General features: G+C 38.8%; 1 protein-coding gene across 3 annotated transcripts in view; it reads right to left on the bottom strand.

Moving 5' to 3' along the window:
• LOC149310929 (uncharacterized) overlaps positions 1-23,965 on the bottom strand; it is a 72,518-nt gene that overhangs the window by 33,729 nt on the left and 14,824 nt on the right. For all 3 annotated transcript variants that reach the window (XM_089530045.1, XM_089530044.1, XM_089530043.1), the window contains exons 3-7: positions 22,469-22,585; positions 16,288-16,443; positions 7,077-7,163; positions 4,303-4,441; positions 3,735-3,829 (exon numbers count right to left, since the gene is read on the bottom strand). In XM_089530045.1, the coding sequence (XP_089386171.1) occupies positions 3,735-3,829; positions 4,303-4,441; positions 7,077-7,163; positions 16,288-16,443; positions 22,469-22,585 (594 nt within the window). The remainder of the gene's footprint in view (positions 1-3,734; positions 3,830-4,302; positions 4,442-7,076; positions 7,164-16,287; positions 16,444-22,468; positions 22,586-23,965) is intronic.

The raw sequence follows: 23,965 nt of genomic DNA, 5'->3' as shown, positions 1-23,965 counted from the left end.
CCAAAATAGGGTGCCCTATGTGCCCTGTGCAAGCACATCAAGCACGTGCCACGATGTTTGGACACAGCGTGGCTGTCACATCAAAATGGCGGCACCCATCTCTACAGGTTGCCGCCATTTTGACATACGGAGTACGTACTAGGGTTGTGGGGCGTCTGTAAAGGACGCCCCAAGGCAACCCTAGCATGCATTCCTTACATGTGAAAAGGCCCGTCTGGAGAGGTCCCATGGGTGAATTTGGAGTTCCTCCTCAGACATAACATGCAATACTATGTGCTCATGTTATTTCAGATTGAGAAATCTATAGCTCACAAAAAGCTGTACTGCAGCTGCTCTTAGATCTAACAAATAGTGCAGGTGGTTTGAGATTATGAGAACAGTAATTCAACAACATCTCAAATAGTCTCCTCACAGTTTTAGAGTGAGCACTGCAATCTAATATGGGGGAAAATTTAAGTTTTTTAAAAAGCACAACAATAAATGGGGGACCACAGACAGTGAAATCAAAGTTCCTCTTAAATGACACTTTTGAGCAAGTATTGGCAAAGAGCAGGTATGAAGCTGTATGCATTTCCCAAGGTGGTTGTTATATGTGAAGTCGAAGGATTTCATGGCCTGCATCCATAGTTTTTTGTGAGTTTTTCTGGCTATGTGGCTATGTTCTAGAAGAGTTTCTTCCTGATGTTTCGCCAGTATCTGTGGCTCGCATCTTCAGAGAATGCTTACCTGGAAAGATGTTGGATGTGTGTGTGTGTGTGTGTGTCTATACACACACACACACACACACACACACACACACACACACACACTGTGTGACCTGGAAGGCAAGAGTTATTTGCATGTATATTGTTCTGTTGCTAATGGCAGTCCTCAGGGTGGGAGGGTCTGCAAAGGAGGATTAGTGTCTGCTTGATTAGTGCTCATTGTCTGCTGGGAAACCCCTGTTTCTCATGCAGATGAGAAATCTCCCAGGGTCAGGGGTTTCCCAGCAGACAATGAGCACCAATCAAGCAGACACTAATCCTCCTTTGCAAACCCTCCCACCCTGAGGACTGCCATTAGCAACAGAACAATATACATGCAAATCACTCCTGCCTTCCAGGTCACAATATATATATATATATATATATATATATACATACACACACACACACACACACACACACACACACACACACACCCAACTCCTTTCCAGGAAAGCATTCTCTGAAGATGACAGCCACAGATGCTGGCAAAACGTCAGAAGGAAACTCTTCTAGAACATGGCCACATAGCCTGAAACCCCCCTCCCCAAAAAATATGTTGTTGTTATAGCTCTTGACCTCTTCAGACTCCTTAAAATTCTCTTTTTCTGGCCAGAGAGACAGAGAGAGAGAGGATGGGTTGTCCTTCTGCAGAAGCCTAAAGGAGTGGTCATTTAGCTAATAAATATTTTGCAGGCTTCCTGCTGCACCCTTTAACACACACACACACACACACACACACACACCAAGTTTTTCAGAACCAAAAGTAGAGAGTCAGAGTTTGTCATTTTTGGCAGTTTATGTAACCCCTACAGAGGACTGGAGGGGCAGAAAATTGGCCACCCCCTCTGGCCCACCATGGCTGCCACCCACACCTACTTTGAAGAATTCATACCATAGTAAACAATCTAAATCACAAACTGAACCCTTTAGTCAGTTTCAGCAACATAACAACTTGCTCAGAGTTCACTGCTAGGTAGAGTGGATTGAAAGAGTGATGGGATCATTGCATAGAGGTGTGAAAAAGCCAGCCAGCTTGGGTTAGTTTTTTCTCAAGGCACAGCTGGGGAACTGTACACACTGAAGTAGAGAAGAGCAAAGGGGAAAAAGGGATCTTGGGAATAAGCTTGGAGCATCCCTTCCCACCCAAGAGTTCCAACCTTACTCTCTCTAAGGTGTCTCAAGCAAAATGTTATTTAAAGAAAGGCCTCTTCTTACCAAGCTTGATTCCAAGCTGAGAGATCAGCCTGCTGCCACTTGAAGCCTAGGACATGATTCCTGGACAAGACAACAGCTCTTGGATGTCATTCAAGGGCAGCCAATTCTTAGTTATGTAGTTATTATTGTGTTGCTATTGCCAAGGATGTGTAAAGGTACTGTGAAATTGTTTGCCTCATGCAGAAAAATAAATTGTCTGGCTTTGGTTATTATGTATCTTAACTTGAAGAGATGGTGGCCACCATTTACAGCTCAGCTTCAGGTAGCAAAGTAATTTGAGTCTACCTTGAGTACATTTCTCCAGAATGCCTAACAGGCAACAGTGGCTGTGGCTGTCAAATCAGTGGAGTGGCAAATCCATTCTGGTTTTTAAGCTAGATTCTAGAGGAGCTATCCAAAGTAGTGAACTGTATCCGCAAAACAGTGGCCCAATACAGACGGGCACTTTGTGGCGTGGCAGCAGTGATACTAGGGTTAGAGACCTGCACCAACCACACAGTCCCTAGCCCTAGTATGGAGTGGCGGCACACTAATGGTGGCCTCCCGTGTACACAGGCACCACCATTGTGATGTAACTGCTGTGTAGCGTATGCATGGCACTGCATGATGATTACATCTCAAGTTGCCAGTGGTGCACTCACACCATCACTCTGGCACCTTAAAAAGAACCCTGAAACACCAGGTTCTTTATACTCTGGAGGGAAGCCGTGCGGTTTGGCGGCTGAGGCTTCCCTCCTGAGGGAAATAGGCTGCAGGCAGGCCACCCTTTTGGAGTGGTCTGTCCCGGGCCAGTGATAGCACCATGGACAACTCCATTAACATGTAACTAAAATCTAGAGTAGATTCATGGCTCCACTAATCACCAACCCCCACTGTGATAGAAACCCATTCCTGGAAACTTTAGGTCTTTAAAGGAGTGGCTACCTAACCAGCATGAGACTTAGGAAAATACAACAAGAAAGCCTTTTATGTGCCACAGTGGAAACAACTGGCCAGTTCCCATTCTCCACAACCCCATTAGATCCTGAGCACAGGTTGTGATCCAGAGACATAGGAAAGTAGGGGGGGGGGTTCAATTTTCCTGCCTAAGATAGGGAGCTCTTCATTCCCAAAAGGTTCCCTTGTAGATGCAATACCATTCCAAGCTAAGGGAGAGGAAGGGAGAAATAAGAGCTGAATTTAGGCTAAGACAGAAGCAAGACTTGGCCACAGAACCACCTCTGAAAATCAGTTCTAAGACTTGGAGGAAGCCACCCGAAGCTGTGTTGACAGGTAACCCCTAAGATGCAACCAAGCACAAAAACACACACAAACACTTAGTGATGGGACGAAGCATCAAAACAAGTCAAGTCCCATCATTTTCATCATAGAAGTTAAACCTTGTGCAAACCACCTACAGCAAAAGTTGCTGTAAATTCTTTTCAATGGCTGAGGATGATGGGAATCTAACAACAATTGGAGGGCCACAATTTGCCTTTCTCTGCCCTAAACAAGTTAAACTGTCTACAGACAAAAACACAGAATACTGTATTTATTGTTGGTTCTTCGTTCAAATTTATAGATGTAGGAAATATAGAAACTTCTTTAGAGTGTCACATAAAAAGAGTCTATCAGAACAATTCCCCAATACCACTCATTTGTACTGATTTGAGAAGCAGAAGGAATGTAACCATATAATAAATTCCTAACTACAATTAAAACTTCACATATTAAAGTAGATTGTTTATCCCAGATGATAAACAGAAGAAAAAACCCAAATGTTTATTTATTTACTTTTTTCAGCCTGCTACTGTTTGTAGAGCCATTAACTTGTTGTTGTGGGAGAGGTCTTGCTGAAGTTGAGAGAAACACAGAGTTCGTAGCAAACACTGAAGAATAAAAACACAAAGTATTGAAGCTTTCACAAATTATCTCTCACTCTCACTCTCTTGCCCTCTGTTTATGAACACAGTAATATTTGTGTAATGCACATGCTTTACTATATATTTACACCAAATCAACATTTCCCAAAGCCATTGCTTCTTCACAGCATCTAGAGAGGGTATTTTGAGAAGAGAATTCACAGGCCCAAGACAAGTGCTTAACTCTTCCCTTACAAGCCAGTTTCTTCCTCCAACTTCCCCATTAGCTGTGATACAAATTCAGATTCCCAGTCAGGAACAAAAACTGTTGAGGGGGAAATTTGTCAGTGGAAAGAGTTGTTTAACAGAAGTATGTATGAGGTGGTATTGCAATGACTTGAATGAACCTGCTTCCCAGTTTATTTAGGTTTGTATTCTTTTCTATGGAAGTGGGCTCTAATGTTATGTAGAAGTAGTGAATGTATCTGTAGATACTCAGCTTTTTGCTTTTATATCTGGAAGCTTTTCTTTGAGATTGGAACCACGAATGCCATTGCAGGCAAGTTTCCAAAAGTCTTCATAATCTTGCTGGTTCTTTATCATTCCAAGTTTAGTTAATTCATTCTGCAATCCAATGAGCTTAAAAAAGAAAAAAGGTTGGAGGAAAAAAAATAAGGCAGAGTGTATGGAGATTTCATTATTGGTTAGCAAACATCAAAACCAAATATAACACGATTTTTTAAAAAAATTAACAAAGATCAACACCAAATATAACATGATTTATTTTATTAAGTGTCACATTTTGTCTCATTGTGAATATTACAGGTGCAGTGATATTTTACACATTTCACTTTTCAATCAAAGCAGCTGGCCAGATGGGATTTTGCAAGGCTTGCAAAGGAAATGGAATCATAATGCTAAAATAAGTTTTGAGGATATATATATATATATATATACACACACACACACACACACACACACACACACTGAAAAGGAAGGCAGCAGAAGTGTCCAGTGGGCCATTGGTATCCACTGAGGCTTGTTTCCAAGACACACACCCCCATGGATCCCAAAAGTCCATGGATTCTCAAGGGCCATTATATACAATGGCGTAATAAAATTACAAAATCAAGGTTTGCTTTTTGGAATTAAAAAAAATCAAACTAGGGATGGTTGACTCTGTGGATGCAGCATCCATGGAAATAGGGGACCAACTGTACTCTTATACCATCTGCACCCACCTCTTTCCCACATTAATGGAAAACATCACATTATTGATAACTGGGGCTCTTGGAGATCTACCATTCATAGGGTTGCTGTAAGTTAAAACAGACTTGACAGCAAACAGCAATAACACTCTGACATTGCAGAACTGCTATTTACTAATTAATGAGTGTCTACATGAAGGTTAGCACAAATATTTTTAGTATATAGCTTTTAATTTTGTTCAGTATAAATATTACAATCCCTAGTCATAAAAGTATTCTATGTAATATAATCATATTAGAACTGCATTAGTTCAAGAAAAAGTTTATTTGCCAGTAAAATCAGCATAACTGATCATTCTATGGTAGCTTTAACCAGAAATCACCTTTAAGTAGATACCCAGAGATATGCAAAAAGAAAGATGTTACTGAATAGGAAGTTACAAAGTAAACTCTCATTTAGGCAAACCATTTCTTTCACTTTGTGTCAGAAAACAAAAATATTTTTGCATCTATGCAGAAATCCTTCCTTCATTGTTAGCAAGAAAAATGAAAAATGTTAATGAATGCAAGCCTCCTGATACAGGCCTACATGGCTTTCCTCTGGAAATTGCAACGTTTCTATTACAGCTGCCACCATATGTCTACAATAAAAAAGAACAGCTCAATGATAAGAGCATTATATATATAGCCAGAGAGGGAAGCAAGCCTCTCATATCTACCAGATCAGTTTTTATTAAAGGAAAGGCATCAGACCACTGTTTATAGTATAGTATAGTATAGTATAGTATAGTATATAGGGCCACTTTTGAATTGAAAGTACTTTTTTCATGATTATGAAATGTTTTCCTACTGCATATCCAAAAGTGAAAATTTGCATTTGAGAAAGAACATAAAGGTATGTAAATTAGCAGCTAGTTCCTGGAGTTAATAGGCACTTTCACAATGAGCTGTGAGTAGCTGTTTCGAGTCTATTTGTAATTCAAAAAAAAGTCCAAAACATCTCCATAAGGACAAATTACTAAGAAGATCTGAATATAATTCAGATACTTATTCCCCTCTGTTTACTCACTATGTCACTATGTAAATTTGATATCATCCAATAGCTATCTATTACCCAGATTAAAATTAGTAGTTTAAAAATTACTTTCTTATGATTGGGATATATTCATTTTATGCTTCTGGGGATAAAAATGGGAACTGTTGCAAGCTGCTGTGCTTTGGGCCAGACATTTCTGACAGGAAGCAGCAGAAATCTGAATTCTATTTAAACCAATTATTATGCCAACTATCCAAGTAAACAGAAGCCTTTAAATATCAACATCTTTTGGTAGAGATTCTAGCCCTTTCAGTGCTTAGTAACTAATGGTACTTCACAGCATTTAAGAAGGATCAAAATCAGAAATGCCCTTTTCTGAAGGGTTATTCAGACATCATTGTTGTTCGCACAACTATGTGAATAATCTCACTCACGCATTCCAGTTTTGTTGTCAACACTATTTTTTTATCAGAAATGCATCTATGTGCATCTCTGAGCGTTCTGTTGCTTAAACGTGTTAGCACTGCGAATAAATATGGTGTTGATGATGTGGATGTATTCAAAACATGTTCAAAGCACGCAGAGATTTATCCCAGTTTATTCTGGGTCTATTCGCATCAGTTATTCATACACAGCTCACAATGCAAATCTTTTAGGAAAACTCAGGAAAAAACCAAAATCAATTGTCCCGGGCTAAGTGGAGTTTTTGGCAGCCTTGCCCCAAACATACTCAGGTGCATTCAAATTGCGTGTGAACAACAAAGATTCAATTCACATTCTACTGGGATTACTTTCACTGGCTGAATAACCCCTGATACTTTTGCAGTCCACATCCTTTGACACTTTCTATCAGACACACACCCTGGAAGTGGTGGGCACAGAATCAACCACTAAGGCTTCCAGGCTCTACTCTTAGCCATTGTGAAAGTTCTAGTACCTGAGAAGGGTCTAAAAGGGCAATCTGTTTCCCTGGGATACTTTCTAGTACTTGTAGCATTTCCTAAAACAGTAACAAAATTGAACATCTTACCAAATAACTACGTGACTGTGGAATGGACTCCAGGTATTTCGTATCATGAGACAATTTGCAGAAGGGTACTTTATGGCCAGGGAGACACTTTGGAGAAAGAAGAAAAAATTTTGTTCAGCATTTCTTCCCCCAAAAGCTGGGAAACAAAGCTCAAAACAAATGACAAGTAAACATTCAACCACAGGAAGCCATTAACAACACTGGGCACCAATTAGGACCCAGCAGGTATTCCTAAAACCGCCTGGTGCTTTTGCTCCACCCCAGATGCTTTGACCAAAGGCCCACAAACTCAGGCTTAGGAAGCAGGCTGTTTCATTTGCCCAGCAAATTGTAGCCCCATATTCCTGCTGATAGGCTTATAAACCTGTTTGTAGTTTTTTTCTAGCTCCCTTCACATTTGTGTCATTAGAAGTCACAATTACTGTCTGTCCCAAAGAAAATGCTTTTGAGGGAAGAAGAAATAAAGTTGTGGCAATCCATTTGTTTTGTTTTTTATTTCCTTACACATATTACAGTTACATGCAACAATGGATTCAGAGCAATCTATTTATAAATTCAAAATATCCTCTCCTGTTTATAAAACACTCTTTAAAAAAGACTTTACTAGAAAATCATTTTAGCTGAACTTGGGGGACAGACTTAGGGCAGAGATAGAAACAAACTAGTTCAAATTTATTAAATTATCAATTTTATTAGCAAAAAGGGGAAATGGTTTATTATTAACTGAATTGAATGACTCGGTTTAGAATTTCAGTATAAATGTTCCTCTAAAATTAATTTATTAGTTAAGATTAATTAAATGCATACCAGTTTTCATTACCTAGTTGGTTCTTTATCCCAGGCATAGTTTTCATAGATATTTGCTTATTTATTTTTTTAGGTTCTCAGAGTTGGGGGTGAAATATTTAGGTTATAAGACTTTAAGAACTTACTCAAGAGTATGACTGCACTAAGGGGCTTTTGAGATTAGTCAATTCAGTAACTGATACTTTCCTATCAACACCCTATTTCCAAAAATAATAACAGATCTATATTGCTGTCACAAAACAATGTGGAGGACTTCATGAAGGAAAAGTAAAAAGATGAGATTGTAAGGGAGAGAAAAACAAGAAAAGGATTTTTAAGCATGGTATATGATCAAAACAAAAAGAAAAGCAACAAATAGTTTTTGGTTGGCTTGCATGAGAAATTGAGTTTTCAATGATTCTTGCACTTGTTTCCTTCTGTCCAACATTCAGATATGAATGAGAAAGGGAGTTAAATTCCCCCCACCAGTTATTCCAGATTCAGTCTGATAAGGTTTTATGATACATGCTTAACCTAACTTTAAGTGGTATTTTATCATCAGCTTAAAATTAATTTTCCCCTTTCAATGTAAATGTAATTTAGTTTGTTTGTTTGTTTGTTTGTTTGTTTGTTGTTTTAACAAAAAAGCAAATACACTGACTTCATTCTCCTGAACTTCTTATCTGTGCTTTAGGGTGTGTGGAACAAAATTATCTACTTAAGTTTCTTATTAATATAAAACAATTTTCTACCATCACACATGTAGTGCCATAATAAAGTTTCATGCTGAGGTACATGCAATATTAAAAAAAAATATGGAACTGTTTACCAGTGTAGTCCTAAACCTACATTCCTAGGGAAGGAACTTCCATTGATTTCAAGGAAGTGTACTTTTAAATAATCTTGCCTATGACTGTGTGCAATATTCAATTTTAATTTTTTTATTCTGGATATGCTTTTGAAGCTTCTCAACAGAGATTAGTGAATGGAGAACAAGATATACACATGCACTAACTCTACCTAGTCTCAACATATGTCTGGTCCTCTATAATTTTGGAAAGACTTCTGTTTCATCAGGCAGAAAATTCACCATCAATCTTTTCCTTGGAGCTGAGTCCACTATCTTGGCTTTCTCGGGGTATATTCTGATGCTGCGGAATTACTTTTAAACGGATAATTGGATCAGTTGGCACTGGCATGCATGTAGCAGAGTTTTATGTGTATATATTCAGAAGTCCCACTGTGTTTAATGGACCGTACATCACAGTAAGCATATCAAGGAATGCACTGAGAGTGTAGAAGACAGACAAAGAAATCAAGGATGTAGCAAGTCATTTGGGAGAGGGGAAACCCACCCACTTCAATTAGGAAGGAAAGAGCTGTTTTACATCCCTCACTTTTTTCCCCTGAATACATTCCTCTAGAACCAACATTTTTTCAAAAAGGCAATATTCAGTTGCTGTTCTTTTAGTAACAGATTATTAGCAAATATATAGTCCTTGTTTTGTGCAATTAATATCTATGTCATTATTTTAGATTGGTCCAGATTTCTTCTGGGGGAAAGGTAGTGGGAGGAAGCAAATATACAAAAGGTTAACTAGTCTACATTTGGGACAGGACATAGTTGTTACATTGAGCTAAGAGCTGAATGTGTGACTAGGCCAGAAAGTCCCTTGCTTAAATCTCAGTTATATGAACATGTGAATCTGCCCTATTTTGTCTGAATCCCATTGTTACAGGAATCTGTGGTTTCCAGCTAGAGAAATCAGCTATAGATAGTTTAGGCCCTTCTCTTCTTTTTTGCATCCAAGGAAGAGGAGCCAGCATGGTGTAATGGTTTGAGCATTGGACACAAACTCTGGAGAGCAGAGTCTGAATCCTGGCTCAGCTACAAAAACTCACACTCTCAGCCTCAAAGGATGGCCATGGCAAACCCCCTCTGAAGAAACTTGCCAAGAAAATCCCATAAATTGGAAATGACTTGAAGGCAAACAACAACAACAACAACAACAACAACAAGAGGAGGAAACCTGAAGGATCCCATCCTGATATTAAACCAAGGGTGGAAAAATGTTGGCTGTCCAGAAGCAGATGGACTGAATCTCTCATAATCCCTCATTCTGGCTATTCTGGCTAGGAATTGTGGGAGTTGCAGACCAAGAACATCTGAAGCCTCACAGTTTTCTATTCCTTTTTAAAACCATCCCCTGTGATATCTCAATGTGCCGAACTGTGGTTTCTTTAATGTTTGACTTTTTTTATATATGGTTAATGAAAACAAACTAAGATCAGTGGTGGCTTCAGATCCAGGTTTGTTCTCACCAAACTTATTTTAAACTAATCAAAGATAACCAGATTTTGACTTCACAAGAAGCTGGTAAGTGTAGAATTGGGAGATCTTACCAATGTATTGTTAAGACACATAAAAGAAGGGAAGACAAGCGTGTGAGCCGTGGCACGTTTATGAAGCAGAACATCATAGCTATTACATCTGAACCAGACAACCAGTCTATCTGACTCAGTATTAGCTATTTTGGAAGGCAGATGTTAGCCAAGGTTTTTTCCATTACCCACAACTTTAAATTAGAAATACCATAGAGTGCTGTCATATAGAGAATTGATTCTGTTTGAGAATTAATGAAATATACTATTTTCTTCTTGAAATGCATTAGAAGTAACTATTATTATACAATGATTCGCATATATCACATTTGTTTAATAATTACAACTGAGGAAGGTTGGTCCTTATCAAGACCCCAATATTGTAAATGCATGGCTAAAACTGAAAGAGAATGGCTGGCCCACAGCAGCCTAGCAAATTCTCTGTTCGGGCAAGATTACGTAAAAATAGATTGGAAAAATTATTTTTTGGGACTGCAGCTTCCTTAACCCACTAGACAGAATGGCCATCTTGGGGAGGAGAGTCTGAAAATTGTAGTCCCCAAAAATAACTATTCCAAGTTCAGATTCTCATGGGGGAGTTCTTAATTCCTACTTCAATCTGTTAGCAATTGTAACTTATTTGGAAGCCATTATTTCAAACCTGCCTACTGATCAAAGGCAGGCCGATGGTTAATTTGGTCTTCCTATTACAACACTTTAAAATACTGTATAAGAATTTGATTTTATAATGCTAATTATTTAAACCAAAGTCAGCAAGCACTTAATTTATATGGGACTAGATCAGGATTTGGGCATTAATTTGGTGATATTATAGAGGCAAGGAATTGAATAAAAATCCAAGGACAATTCCGATAGAATCAAGCTGCTGTGAAAGGTAAAGCAATTTGTTCATATGCAGGGACTGTAAAGAAATTATGAAAGATAAAACAAGCCCTTATTGGGGTGGGAGGATCTGCATCCTTTTACTGCTGCTTCACTGTTTTAACTTTCTCCACACTTTCAAACTTTATAGTACCAATAAAGTTACTGAAATTCAAATGGTATGGAGAAGAGCATTTGCCCACATTTCTTTGTCATTTCATCGTAGCCTACTTCTTTCTTGTCATAGTAAATGTTGTATCCTTTCCACAATGGAATAAGGGGTGGGGGGGGAGGGGGAGGGACACAAAGATTTTTAAAAAGTTAAACAGTATTTTAGAGATAGAATATGGGCAGTTGTGCACTGTGATTTTTGTATTCTCATTGTGTGCTTTCGTATTCTTATTGTGTACTCTTACAGTGTGCTTTTGACATCAAATTAACATGCTTAATATGTAGGAGTGATGCATTGATTCCCAAAGAGCCAGTAGTCCTCTGAACAATTACTTAAAGCAGTAATACAATACAGCTGAAGTCAATAAAAGGTTTTGTTGGGTTTTTCTTTTTAAAAAAGAAAAACAACACAAGAATTACACACTACAGTTCTAATTAAATTTTTCTCATAAAAAGAAATAAATGAGAAAAATTCAGAAGAGATTTAATGTGGAACTTGCTTGCTGTTTTCCTATTTTTTAACCATTTTTTTATTGGTCAGTTGTATTGTTTAACTGTTGGTAATGTTATAGTTGCATTCTGATTTTTCCTGATATAAGCATTTCTAGGTATAAGAAAAACATCTTAAACTTGCATATTTTGTGTTTATAATAACTACTTAATATCATAAGTAGTGATTGGAGTGACACTACTCCTCTTTGACTCAGTCTTTCATGCAGAGACAGTAAATAGGGAGCAGCCAAATCTCAACCAGGAGGTATTCAAAGATGAAGTGTCATCACTCAGAAAACAATGTTTCTCACACCAACATGTTTTTGAGTCACTCCCACTGCTAATAAAATGCAGCCCATAAAAAGCTTATAGTAAATATTCCCTTGCTTATAAAGATGCTGTCACATGGTGTAGTGGTTTGAATGTTGGACTAAGACTCTGGAAACCAGGGTTCAATACCCAGCTCAGTCATGAAACCCACTGGGTGACCTTGGGCAAGTCACACTCTCTCAGCCTCAGAGGGAGGAACAGGCAAAACTTCTTCTGACCAAATCATTGCCAAGAAAACCCCATGATAAACCCCTTAGGATCACTATAAATCATAAATGACTTGTAGGCACACAACACACACACATACATATATTTATACAGCAATAGGTCTGATTAGTCTACACAAAGATGGGATTTACATTTCTGTGGGTCTCAGTATCTCCTGCTATTGCATGTTGAGGGATATGGCCCATGGGATACATGCAGCCCCAAAGGAAGTGTTTGCAGACTCCAGCATCCTTCCCAGAATCCAGGCCAATTTCAGTTTCTGGAAGCTAACAGGAGTGGCGATTTCAGGTTTTGGATTATAAGGTTCAGGGCTTCTTCCAATCTATTTTGCCTCCAACCTTTCAGAAATGAGTTTTATGAAATTGTAAGTATATTTCTAATTTTGATTTTCACGACTCCTCACTGTTTGTCATCTCTTCTATTTTGGGTCTCATGTGGAGTGGGATGGATCCCCCAGGGACCTTGTTCATACTAATGCACAATGGATACAACTAGAGATCTAAAAAAATAATGGTTCAACAGCATTATTTTCCCTATCTCAATGTGACCCCAGTACTGATCTCTGCAGCTGTTTTGCCAACCACAAAGGGCCTTTATAGCAAAACTGCCTTGATCTGGAATTACACTGCTACATTACATCCATAATCATGACAAGTACTATCTGCAAATAGTAATAACAGCAATAAAAATAGTTTTTTTTTTTGTGGGAATTTTTTTTGGGGGGGAGGGGGCTATGTATCCATGTTCTAGAAGAGTTTATTCCTGACAGAAATCTGAAGATGCCAGCCACAGATGCTGGCGAAACATCAGGAATAAACTCTTCTAGAACATGGCCACATCTCCCAAAAAAACCACAAAAAAACTATGGATGCTGGCCATGAAAGCCTTCAACTTAACAATAAAAATATCAATTATTCTTATGATCATGATTATAATTATGATTATGATTCCCCACCTCTCCTCATGGATCGAAGCAGGGAACAACAGACCAACCAATACACAACACTAGTTAAAAACACACATTAGTTTTTTAAAAAGACACATACATATTAAAACAGTCCACATTTAAACTTTACAATTAAATTTAAAGCAATGAAAATAATAGAAAGATGTATTAAACAATTGCATAGTCTTAAAAAGTTGACATTTTAAACCTGGAGGTATATCTGCCAAAGGCTTTTATGAAAAACCAAGTTATAATTTGGTTCCAGAATCAAACCAATGTTGGTGAAAACTAGATCTCCAACAGACAGGCATTTCAGAACTGGAGGACAAGGCACCACAAAACGTAGGACATTCAAGAAAAATGTAGTGTATTACAAAATAAAACCTAAAAATACTCATATAAAAGTAAATGTGTGCTTCTTAGTCCTGATCAAAATGAAGGACATTTTGGAACTCTTCCTGGGTAGAAGGTTGAAACGTAGAACAGGTCTTGGAAAAGGAAGATGCCTGGTCACCCTGACTGTGTCATAAAATATTGTGTCTCTGTTTTCCTTTCACCAGCAAGAAAAGACCATTTTGTTCAAGCAGGCTTTTAATGCAGAATTGCTTTCAGAGAGCATTCTTATGGGGGTGGGGAGGTACAGTGGATCCGTGGTACCGATTGGGGTTTGGTTCTAGGACTCCCATGGATACCAACATCCATGGATGTTCAAACCCCATTATATACAATGGGGGTAATGAAATGGTGTCCCTCATATAAAATAGAAAAATCAAGCTTTGCTTTTTGGAATTTATATCTTTTTGGAGTATTTTGAAGCCATGGATGGTTAATCCATAAATAAAGAATTTGTGGATATAGAGGGCTGACTATATTCTAGTTTTAACTTATATTTTTAGATAATTTTATATTGTTTAATTTATGATTTTAATATGGTAGTCTTTTAATGTTATGTTTTAATTTTATTTTAATGTTTTTAGCTGATTTTGTTTTATTACTTGTGAACAAACATGGGTTCCACATGGGAGAGGGGCAGGTGGCATATAAATGCAATAATAAACAAACAGATTTACCTTAAATGACTGCATCTCTTTTGTGTTACTCATGCTAACTCTTACATTTTCAAATTGGTTTCTACAGCAAGAACACCTGAACTTTTCCAATCGACCTGCCTGGAACTATCAAAGTATTATTTGTCAAAATAGCTTAAAAACAACCATTTCTGATGTATTCTAAAGGAAGACAGACTTTCTTTTAAAAAAGAGCAATGTTTCTCTCTTTTTTCTCCCTAGAGACAAAAATAAAGTTGAAACTGTTGTTCAATGTTGCTCTTTTTATTGCTGTCAAAATTCACTGCAGTTAAAAATTCAAAAGATCCCAATTGAAGGAGTTTCTGGCCCCTCAGGTATCTTGTAGCTGTAAAAGGGACCCAATGTGGTATTTGCCTGTTAAATATGGAGAAGTGTTTCCTTTAGAAGAGGAAATTCTCTTAAGGAAGTTGTTTTAAGATAAATAAAAGTTCAGGATGAAGCCAGCAAAAGGTGTGAAGGATTTCTCTTTGATTTCCCAATTTGTGTATTTGGGCTGAGACACGGACTACATTTTATGCACATATTAATAGGATGCTAATAAGACTACGATCTCTACTTTTGCTTTGGTTTGTGGAGACAGCCTGATATATTGGCTTTCTTAAGACAGAAGGGGTCTTTTCTCTCTTCATAGTGAGAAAATCAGGCTGTGCTCCTCAGAAATATGAGGAGAAAAAAAGAAGTCTTGTGAAAGTAAAGTTCATTGCTTTGGTGGTAGTCATTTACTACTTAAAACTAAGCTGAATTTTCAAAACAGTGGTGAAAGCTCATTTTACAATGTTAGACTCTGGATTTTCTTCTTTATTATTATGAGTAACAAAGAGTGAAAAATATTATCATTTTGGAGATGAATCCTAATTCTTATTTTCATACACATAACAAGATTTACAAAGGAATATTTAAATACCAGTTGAGATTTGAAGGAAAATTCTGAAAATTATAATGTGTTGAGAAGTTGAGAGGTGGCAAGAGTAGAAACAATGAATATATGAAAACAGCTGCTGGTGTTTTTTGCTTTTAAAAAACCCTTTATTCTATGTTTTCTGTTAAATCTGCAAAAAATATGTGGTCAGTCCAAATGTACATTATCAAAGAAATTCACTTAGAAGCAGTGCTTAAAGAACACTTGGTCAAACTACCAGCACAGTCCCATCCATGTCTGCTCATGAGTTCAATGGGACCTAGGCCCAGGTAAGTGTGTTTAGGACAACAGCCTATAGGTAAACCATTCCCATTTAAATCTTCAGCTTATATTGCACAAAATAAATAAAGAAAGACTAAGCCACGTATGGTGTAAAGGGCTTCCCCCCCTTTTTTTTATTTATTCATTTTTCTAATTAAGAAAGCATTTCAAATTGTTTCCATATGTTTCATTTGTTTCATGTTCAGATTCTCAATCTTCATTGTACCAATTTGGGCACAGGCAAGGACTTTGTACACACACAAGGATGAAAGCCCTAAAGGTGTCTTTAAGAAGCCCTCAAGACTGCTCCTCCTGCAGCAGTCTTTGCACATCCTGCCCTTCATACATGTAGAGCATGATTATGTCCAGTCTCTGAAATCATCTAAATATCTGTTGCATTTTAGAAAGACAGGGCATTATTCTTAATGATATGTACTGCATTTAAAGAAAATTAAAATCCTTTATTTTACTATTGTTTTCTCAGGGCAATAAACTTAGATTTTAGCAAATTACTTTGAATATGAAATATACAGGTTGCCCCTCAAAAATACAGACCTGCAAAACCCAAAGCAACAATAGTTTTATGGATTATAGTAGTATGCAATATTTCCACAATAGTGGAAAACTCTAGAAACTATGTATTGATAAAAATGAATAATCTGATGGGATCACAAAGCCAATGCAAGTCAACATCTCCTTTTCCTTCTACAGAATACTACCTCCTACCTTTTTTGCTTTCTGTTTAAGATTGTGTTGGAATTTGAGATCAAACATTTTGATCTGAATTCGTTGCTTTTGAACTTTCTCATTCAACAGAATCCTGTAACGTTCACATAAGATCTTCCTTAACTTATGCAGGTTCTTGTAGGTTTCAAGATAACACTGAAGGAAAGGCAGAAAAAAGATTAGTCCTTTATATTTGATTTTGAAATTGTCATAAAGAAAATTAAACTCAATTTGTAGCAGTATTGTGTTTAATTTACAGTTATGACATACTATGTACAGAGGGCTATTTTCTGCATTCCCAAATGAGGTTATTATTAGAGGGAAGGGAAATATGAAGTCTTGTGGCACTTTTAAAATTGACCATCTCAAGAAAAGGACTGCAACCCATTAAAGCTGGAATGAATTAGTAAACCCTAAAGGTAGTATGTCTATTTTTTTCCTCCCCTCTTTCTCTCTTTTTCTATGAAAAAAGACTAACTTGGCTACCTCTTTTAAAATAACTACAATACATTATATAAAATCTTCCTTTTAACAGTATTTATTGAATGGGATTCAGACATCATTAATCAAGGAAGTGTTTTAGATTATGAATACCACATTTTTCCAGCATTCACTTGCCGTGGCCAGAAAAAATGAGAGGGGGCAGGAGTACTTTATTTTTTGCTATTAGAGTTGCTCCTCTGTATCCATGAATTCCTTATTCACAGATTCAACCATCCACAGATTAAAACTATTCAATATATACATTAAATTGCAAAATGCAAACCTTGATTTTTCCACTTTATATAGCAGGGTATCATTTTCCAAAACCCTTTTATTTAATTAGACTTGAACATCCATGGATTTGGGTATCCACGGAGCGGGGGAGGTGAAGGTGTCCTGGAACCAAACTGAATGGATACCAATGGTATCTTATTTTGGAAATGCTTATTCACCTAATGTAGTTCTGCACTGCCACCTACTGTTGTGTCTTTCTATTACAGTTCAACCCACCTTGCACAATAAATAAGATTTGCAAACATATTATCTGTGACACTGGCTCTACATTAAGAAAGAGCCTGGAAAAGATACTTTTCAGGAGTACAGCTCCCAGAATTTTCCAGCTGGCATGATCACTGGCTTTGAGGATCCTGGGAATTGTATTCCAAAAAATCAGTTCTTCCAAACTCAGTCTGTCATAAAGTTCAGCCCCAAACAGCAATGTCTGTTGTGTTTGGCAAAGGCTGTTATGGTATTTCTCCCCAAAATATGAATAATGCTGATTCTCATTCAGTTGACAGATGAAGTTACCCTGCAACCTTTAACTGGTGGATTGATGTCTTAAAGGGTATTGTAAAAAGTTAAGCCTCAAGAAAAAAAAAAGTTTTAAAAAGACCATTGGTGTTACAGTGTATCGTAAAATCCTTTTTTATGCTTCCTGTAATCCGTAAATTGGCAGCTTCTTATGACCAGGGCTGCATTAGTCCTGCTTCATCTGGATAGGGGTTGCATAGATCCCAGATTTTTAGTGATACAGCAATGGAAGGATAGTTCTGCTTTAACGCTAAGGCCTGGTACAGGGCTCGGGAGACCACAGTGTCTGCACGCTCTGCACTCTCCTGGTGCCATTTTGGTGCACATGTGTTCAGATGGCATGCACGCCAATGACCTGCTTTGTGTGCTGCGTCCCAATGGCGTGGTGCACAAGAGACATCACCGCACCACTCCAGGGCACTAATGGTGCCTTGTCAACGGCACGGAAAGGAGCTGCGTTTTGCCCATGCGGTTGCTGCGGCAACAATACGGGGCAGAAAGGGGCAGCATCTCGCCGCCCTTTCCTCCCCATCTGTCCAGGGCCTAAGTGCACAATCCTCATGTGCTTTGTTTTACAGCAAAAACTTGATCTCCACCCTACACTGCCAAATGTCAACATGGGGGGGGGGGGAGATCAGGGCAAATAAAAACAGAAGGGGAGTAAATTCAGACTGCCAGCTACTTCTTGCCCACTCTGGTTTTAATCCATGCATCTCCAAATGCTTATTGGTTTTTAGCATAGCCAAGCTATGTTGGGACTTCAATATTTATTCCAATAGTCACAATATTGTGAATAATTGTTCATATTATTATGGTGTGGTGCTATGATGTCTGTAGGTTGGCAGCTATATTCCAACGAAGGGATAAACTAGCATCTAATATATTACTATTACATGATTTTCCTTAACATGAGCATGTTAATTCACTTCGCACAGCACCAGAGTAAATGTATTTGTAAAAGGTGCTTTCTAAAGGTTTCTCATTCTGCACCCTGATCTAACCATGAATTAACCATGGGAAGTTCATATTGGCCCTGATCCTTCCACAAGCGAAATCAAGGCTTTCACACCTGTTCATGGGCAAATGCACCTTAGCATGGGTCTTTTGAAAGTGGAGTAAAAGCTGTATCTTTTGGAAAAAACCAGGTCCGGAGAACATGAACTTGGCTCCGATCATGATTGGGGCAAGTTCAGGGGAGGGGTTTAAGTCAGAGGGAGGGCAGAGGGCAGAATTGGAGAAAGGGTGCTAAGAGAATCAGGGTGACGGAGGAGAAGCAAGAGGTGATGGAAGGAGCCTTGGAGAAAGGGTGCCAAGAGAATTGGGGTGACAAAGCAGGGGCAGGAGGAAAAGGAAGGAGCCTTGGAGAAAGGGTGCCAAGAGAATTGGGGTGATGGAGCAAGAGCAGGAAGAAAAGGAAGGAGCCTTAGAGAAAGGGTGTCAAGAAAATCAGGGTCACCAAGCAGGAACAGGAGGAGAAGGAAGGAGCCGGGGGAAAGAAGGGGGCCATGAAGGGCAATTGGGGTGACGGAGCAGGAGGAGGAGGAGAAGGAAGGAGTAGGACGAAGGGTCAAGTTCAGAGGAGGGAATTAGGTCAGAAGGAGGGCACAGAATGGAACAAGCCTCCCTCTTGCACCAGGCAGCTTTCTCTCTCTCTTTTTATTTTTTATTTTTGACAGACTATGTGCATGCTTTTTGCTACAGGTAGATACATATATAGATAGAATGTGGCTGCTTGTGCTACATTTCCTTGCTCCCAGCACTCACTTTGCAAGAGGCTTTTTTTCTAATGCTACAGTGCAAATGTTACAAATGTTTCTCTTTCAGTTTGGCAAATGCTTTTGCTTCTGTCTGTAAGGAATTCTGGGGTGGCTGAAGGAAAGCAAGAGAATGCAGAAATGGCATTCCGAGGTAAGGATAATAATAATAATAATAATAATAATAATAATAATAATAATTGTATGTGTATCAGGCATTCTGGGGTCGCAAGGAGGGAGGATGCAGAGATGGCATTAGATTGCATTTTAGGGTTGAAAACGGAGGCAGGGGAAGATCCATAATCTGTAGTGACACAAATACACACAACACACACACACACCTCGAGGTTTTTAAATTTGACAAAATACGTGCATACTGCCGCCTGTTTTCTTTTAAAAAAAAGGAGGGGGGAAAGCACACATATGGTTTCCCAATTGCTGTAGGAAACGTCACTTTGACTAAAGCAGAACTAAATTTGATTGACAGCAAAGACGCCTTCATTTTAAACCGGTTCCGCAAATGTGAAGTCTCTACAAGAGCTACAATGGCATTCATGGGTAAAATTACCCTGATTAAAGGTAAATTTAGTTGGCACTTTCTTCCAGAGAGATTCGGGAGGGGGGATCCGAATCTGCCCAGTTCCATCCAGGGCAAATAGGTGAGTGGGAATGGGGCCTTAGAGTGGTTCTGTGTATTGATAATGATGGAAATGCAGGCAGGAGAATTCTGGGAACTTCTGTCCCACAAAAAGGTAAAATCTCCAAGCTCTGGTCAAGAGCGCTAATTATGGCTCCCACAAAGATCACACAGCCTGACCATTAATTTATTAGAAAATTCAGAACATATGATCCTAAAATGAGCAAGACAGCTTTAGATCATTTGGAATTTCTTGATCAGTACATAACAATAAAACAATGACACACACCTGAATTCTACAATCAAATAGTGCAGGCTTCAGTGAAAATACTCCATCTATTCAGAGAGGTCACAGCACCACAAACTCTGCCATGACTACCCTAAACATAACACCACAGTCTAAAGACTGGGGCTCAGTAAACAAAAAATCTATTTTCTTTCTCAGTTATTTGTAGAAGAAAGCTGGTGTGGGAAAGACAGGAACAAACTTCATCAGGAATTTTTTCCATTTAATCAGAACCTCCAACAATAAGCAACGTGTTCTCATCACAGCAGGGATTTCAAGGGTTTCTATTCACCCTAAGGCATCACTACAGGGGAACCTATCTGGTATCACAATACAGTACAGTGTGTGTGTTTTTGACCATGTTCCTTTCATTTGTCAGGTTATGCTTTATGGTCTAGCAAAGAGAACATTTTGGCCTGAATCCAATGGCTTTAACAGCTGAATTTAATCAAAGTGACTAGCATTAAAAGTTGACTTAGCACCCTATCACATGGGGCTAAAACCCCATTTTACCTTTCCCAAATTCAGTGCCAATTTGGGAGGCAACCAAATCCTGTCACACGGAAATCGCCACCAAATCGCTGCCCGGGTCCATCCCGAGTCTGTCCCAAATGCAGCCCTGGTCCTGTAAGCTGCTATAGAATTGATTTAGGACTGTCTCTTCTCCATATTCAAAATGACAAAATTCTAAACGATACCTCCTCAAGCAGAAAAAAAATCACATCACATAAAGGAGGAATAAAGGAGAAGAAGAAAAAAAATGTGACAGCACCTTTAAGACTAACTGATTTTTATTTTAACATGAGCTTTTGTGGATACAATCCCCATTCTTCAAATACAGTATAGGGTGATATTAAAGCCTCAGGTTATAAAGCATATTGATATAGGTGTGGGAGCGATCACTGTATAGATAGATCTGAAAGAGTTGTATCACTTGGCCCAGCCCTTCAAAAAGTTTGCATCTTTTGGATCCTATTACATTCTATCCCATTCTATTCTCACAAGTGTATAAATAAATTTTACAACCTGACACTTTAATATCACTCTGTATCAGAGGTGCCAGAGGGTTTCAGAAAAGGAAAAGGCACTAAGGACCACATTGCAAACATATGATGGATAATGGAGCACAGCAAGAAGAAGATCAGCATGTGCTTTATGGACTATGCAGTGATGGCGAACCTTTTAGAGCAGGGGTAGGCAACCCTTTTGAGCCGGGGGCCGGGTTGCTGTCCCTCAGACAACTGGGGGGGCCGAAGCCAAAAAATAAATAATTAAATAATTTTTTGAAAATTAAATAAATAAATAAAACGGGACAAATGTAGGACAAAATTTTCAAATGGAGGGCACTTTTTGAATAAAAAATGGAGGACACACGAAAAAATTTGCTGATTTTTTTAAAAATGTTAGGATAAATGCATGTTTCTGAGGCTTCTATAGACAATTGCCCCACCATGCCCCTCACGCGAGACGCCAAAGGCCCTAGCGGCAATCGGTGGCAGGACCGGGCTGGGGCCGGTCCCAAGGGCTCGCCGGGCCGCATCCGGCCCGCGGGCCGCAGGTTGCCTACCCCTGTTTTAGAGGCTGAGTGCCCAAACTCAAAGGTGTTCCTGCACTGGGTGTTACCCTGTGCTGGGGGGGACCTCCAGGGGGGGGGGGGGATGGGACTTCCAGGGAGTGGGAATTCTGCTTTCTGGGGCTGGGACTTCCAATGGGACTTCCCCAGAGACACTGAAGGTCCAGCAGGGTGGAAGAAAAAAGAGGAACAGGTGCATGCCACTTCATGTGAAGACATGACTTACTAGGAAAGACAATAATGCTAGGGAAGGTAGAAGACAACAAAAAGAAAGGAAGACCACACATCAGATGGATAGACTCCATCAGGGAGGCACAGACCTGAATTTGCAGGACATAAGCAGAGCAATGAAGGATAGGAAGTCATGGAGATGTCTCATCCACACGATTGCCATGAGTTGGGGCCAACTCAAGGGCAGTTGACAACAGCAACTGCATCTGAAGAACTGGGTTTATATCTATGAAAGTTCATGCTAAAATAAAAACCAGTTAGTCTTAAAGGTGCTGCCACATTCCCTTCCCCCCCTTCCTCCTTTTTATGCTTCAAGAGACTAACATGGCTATATCCTTGAATATATATATACACACACACACACACACACACACACACACATATATATATATATCAGATTGCATTACCTTTTCTTGCAGAGCTTGCTTAATGAGCTCTTCTTTCTCTTCATTACTTAAAGCTTGGTTGTTGTTCCTTGTCCTTCCTTTATTGCCTGTTTCTGACTTTCCTTGATTTGAATTGATCTGGATAATTTAAAAATAGAAAATGAAGTAATTTTGGATCTTATCCTAGCATCACATTTACTTTCTATTTCACCCATTACAGAATTTTGTTATCAATATGTATGCCAAACAAATCTGACTTCCCCCCCACTCTGAAAGTGCTACAGTATCTCTAGCAAATGTTCTGAGGTCTGAGATGGAATGCCCAGGGAGATTGAAATGTTCTGCCACTGGTTTTTGTGCATTCTCTTTCCTAATGTCTGATTTATGTCCATTTATCCTCTGGCGCAGGGACTGGCCTGTTTGCCCGATGTAGAGTACTTATGCGCATTGACTACATAGTATAGCATAAATCACATTGGAGGATGAGCATGTGAAGGTCCTCCTAATATTGTGGGTGATGCCATTAGGTCTTGTGATGATATTTTCTGGATAAATGTGTGGGGCAGAGTTGGCATCTTGGTTTGTGGTTAGGCTTAGTACTGGTGTCCCCATCTGTGTCATGTGTCTTCCCATAGGTCAGTACCTGTTTGAGGTCTGAAGGCTGTCTGTAGGCGAGTAAAGGTCTGCCACCAAGAGTCCTTGAAAGAGTGGCATTATTGTCCAGAATGGGCTGTAGTTCATTGATGATGTGCCTGAGTGGTCCTGGTTGGGAGGTCTACGTGACCACTAGAGGTGTTCTGTCGTTTTCTCTCTTCTATCTGTTCTATAATAGATCAATCCTGGGTACAAGTCATGCCTTGTTTACATGATTTTTTTTTTACTTCATGTGGTGGGTACTGTAGTTTGAGTAATGCTTTTTGTAATTCTTTGAGCTTGGCATTCTTATCTTGTGGGTCTGAGCAGATGTGATTGTATTGGAAGGCTTGGCTGATTTGTAGTAATTCTTCCAAGCTCTGAATTTAGCATATGTGTGTTTTGTGCCTTCAGGTCAATTCCAACTTACAGTGACCCTAAGGCAAACCTATTTCATGGTGTTTTCTTGGTAAGATTTCTTCAAAAGAGGTTTGCCACTGCCCTCGTTTGAGGCTGAGAGAGTGTGACTTGCCTAAGGTCACCCAGTGGGGCTCCAAAGATAAGATGAACACCAGTTTTCACTAGGAATAACAGCATCCTTCACACCAAGCGTTAAATTGTGTCTCAGAATGAATAAATTAAAAGGGAACATTTAACCCATTTTAAGAATTTGGGGTGACTTATTTAAATTGAAAAAAATAAAATAAAAAGCATCTTTAAAACAGAGAGCAAATTCAGCATCAGAAGGCTGTTTAGAGTATATTCTTTTCCCTGAATACAATGTGCTATATTAACACAAATGAATATAATGCACTGAAGTTTAGGCAGAAATGACTGAAGTAATTATAATGGGCAAAATTATGTGAAACTGAAATTACTTCTGAA

The sequence above is a fragment of the Sceloporus occidentalis genome, unplaced genomic scaffold (assembly GCF_023333645.1).
Source record: "Sceloporus occidentalis isolate IW3139 unplaced genomic scaffold, rSceOcc1.0.p SCAF_6, whole genome shotgun sequence".
Taxonomy (NCBI): Eukaryota; Metazoa; Chordata; class Lepidosauria; order Squamata; family Phrynosomatidae; genus Sceloporus; species Sceloporus occidentalis.
The sequence above is the reverse complement of the archived record's forward strand: the minus strand, read 5'-3'. Positions and strand labels throughout refer to the sequence as shown.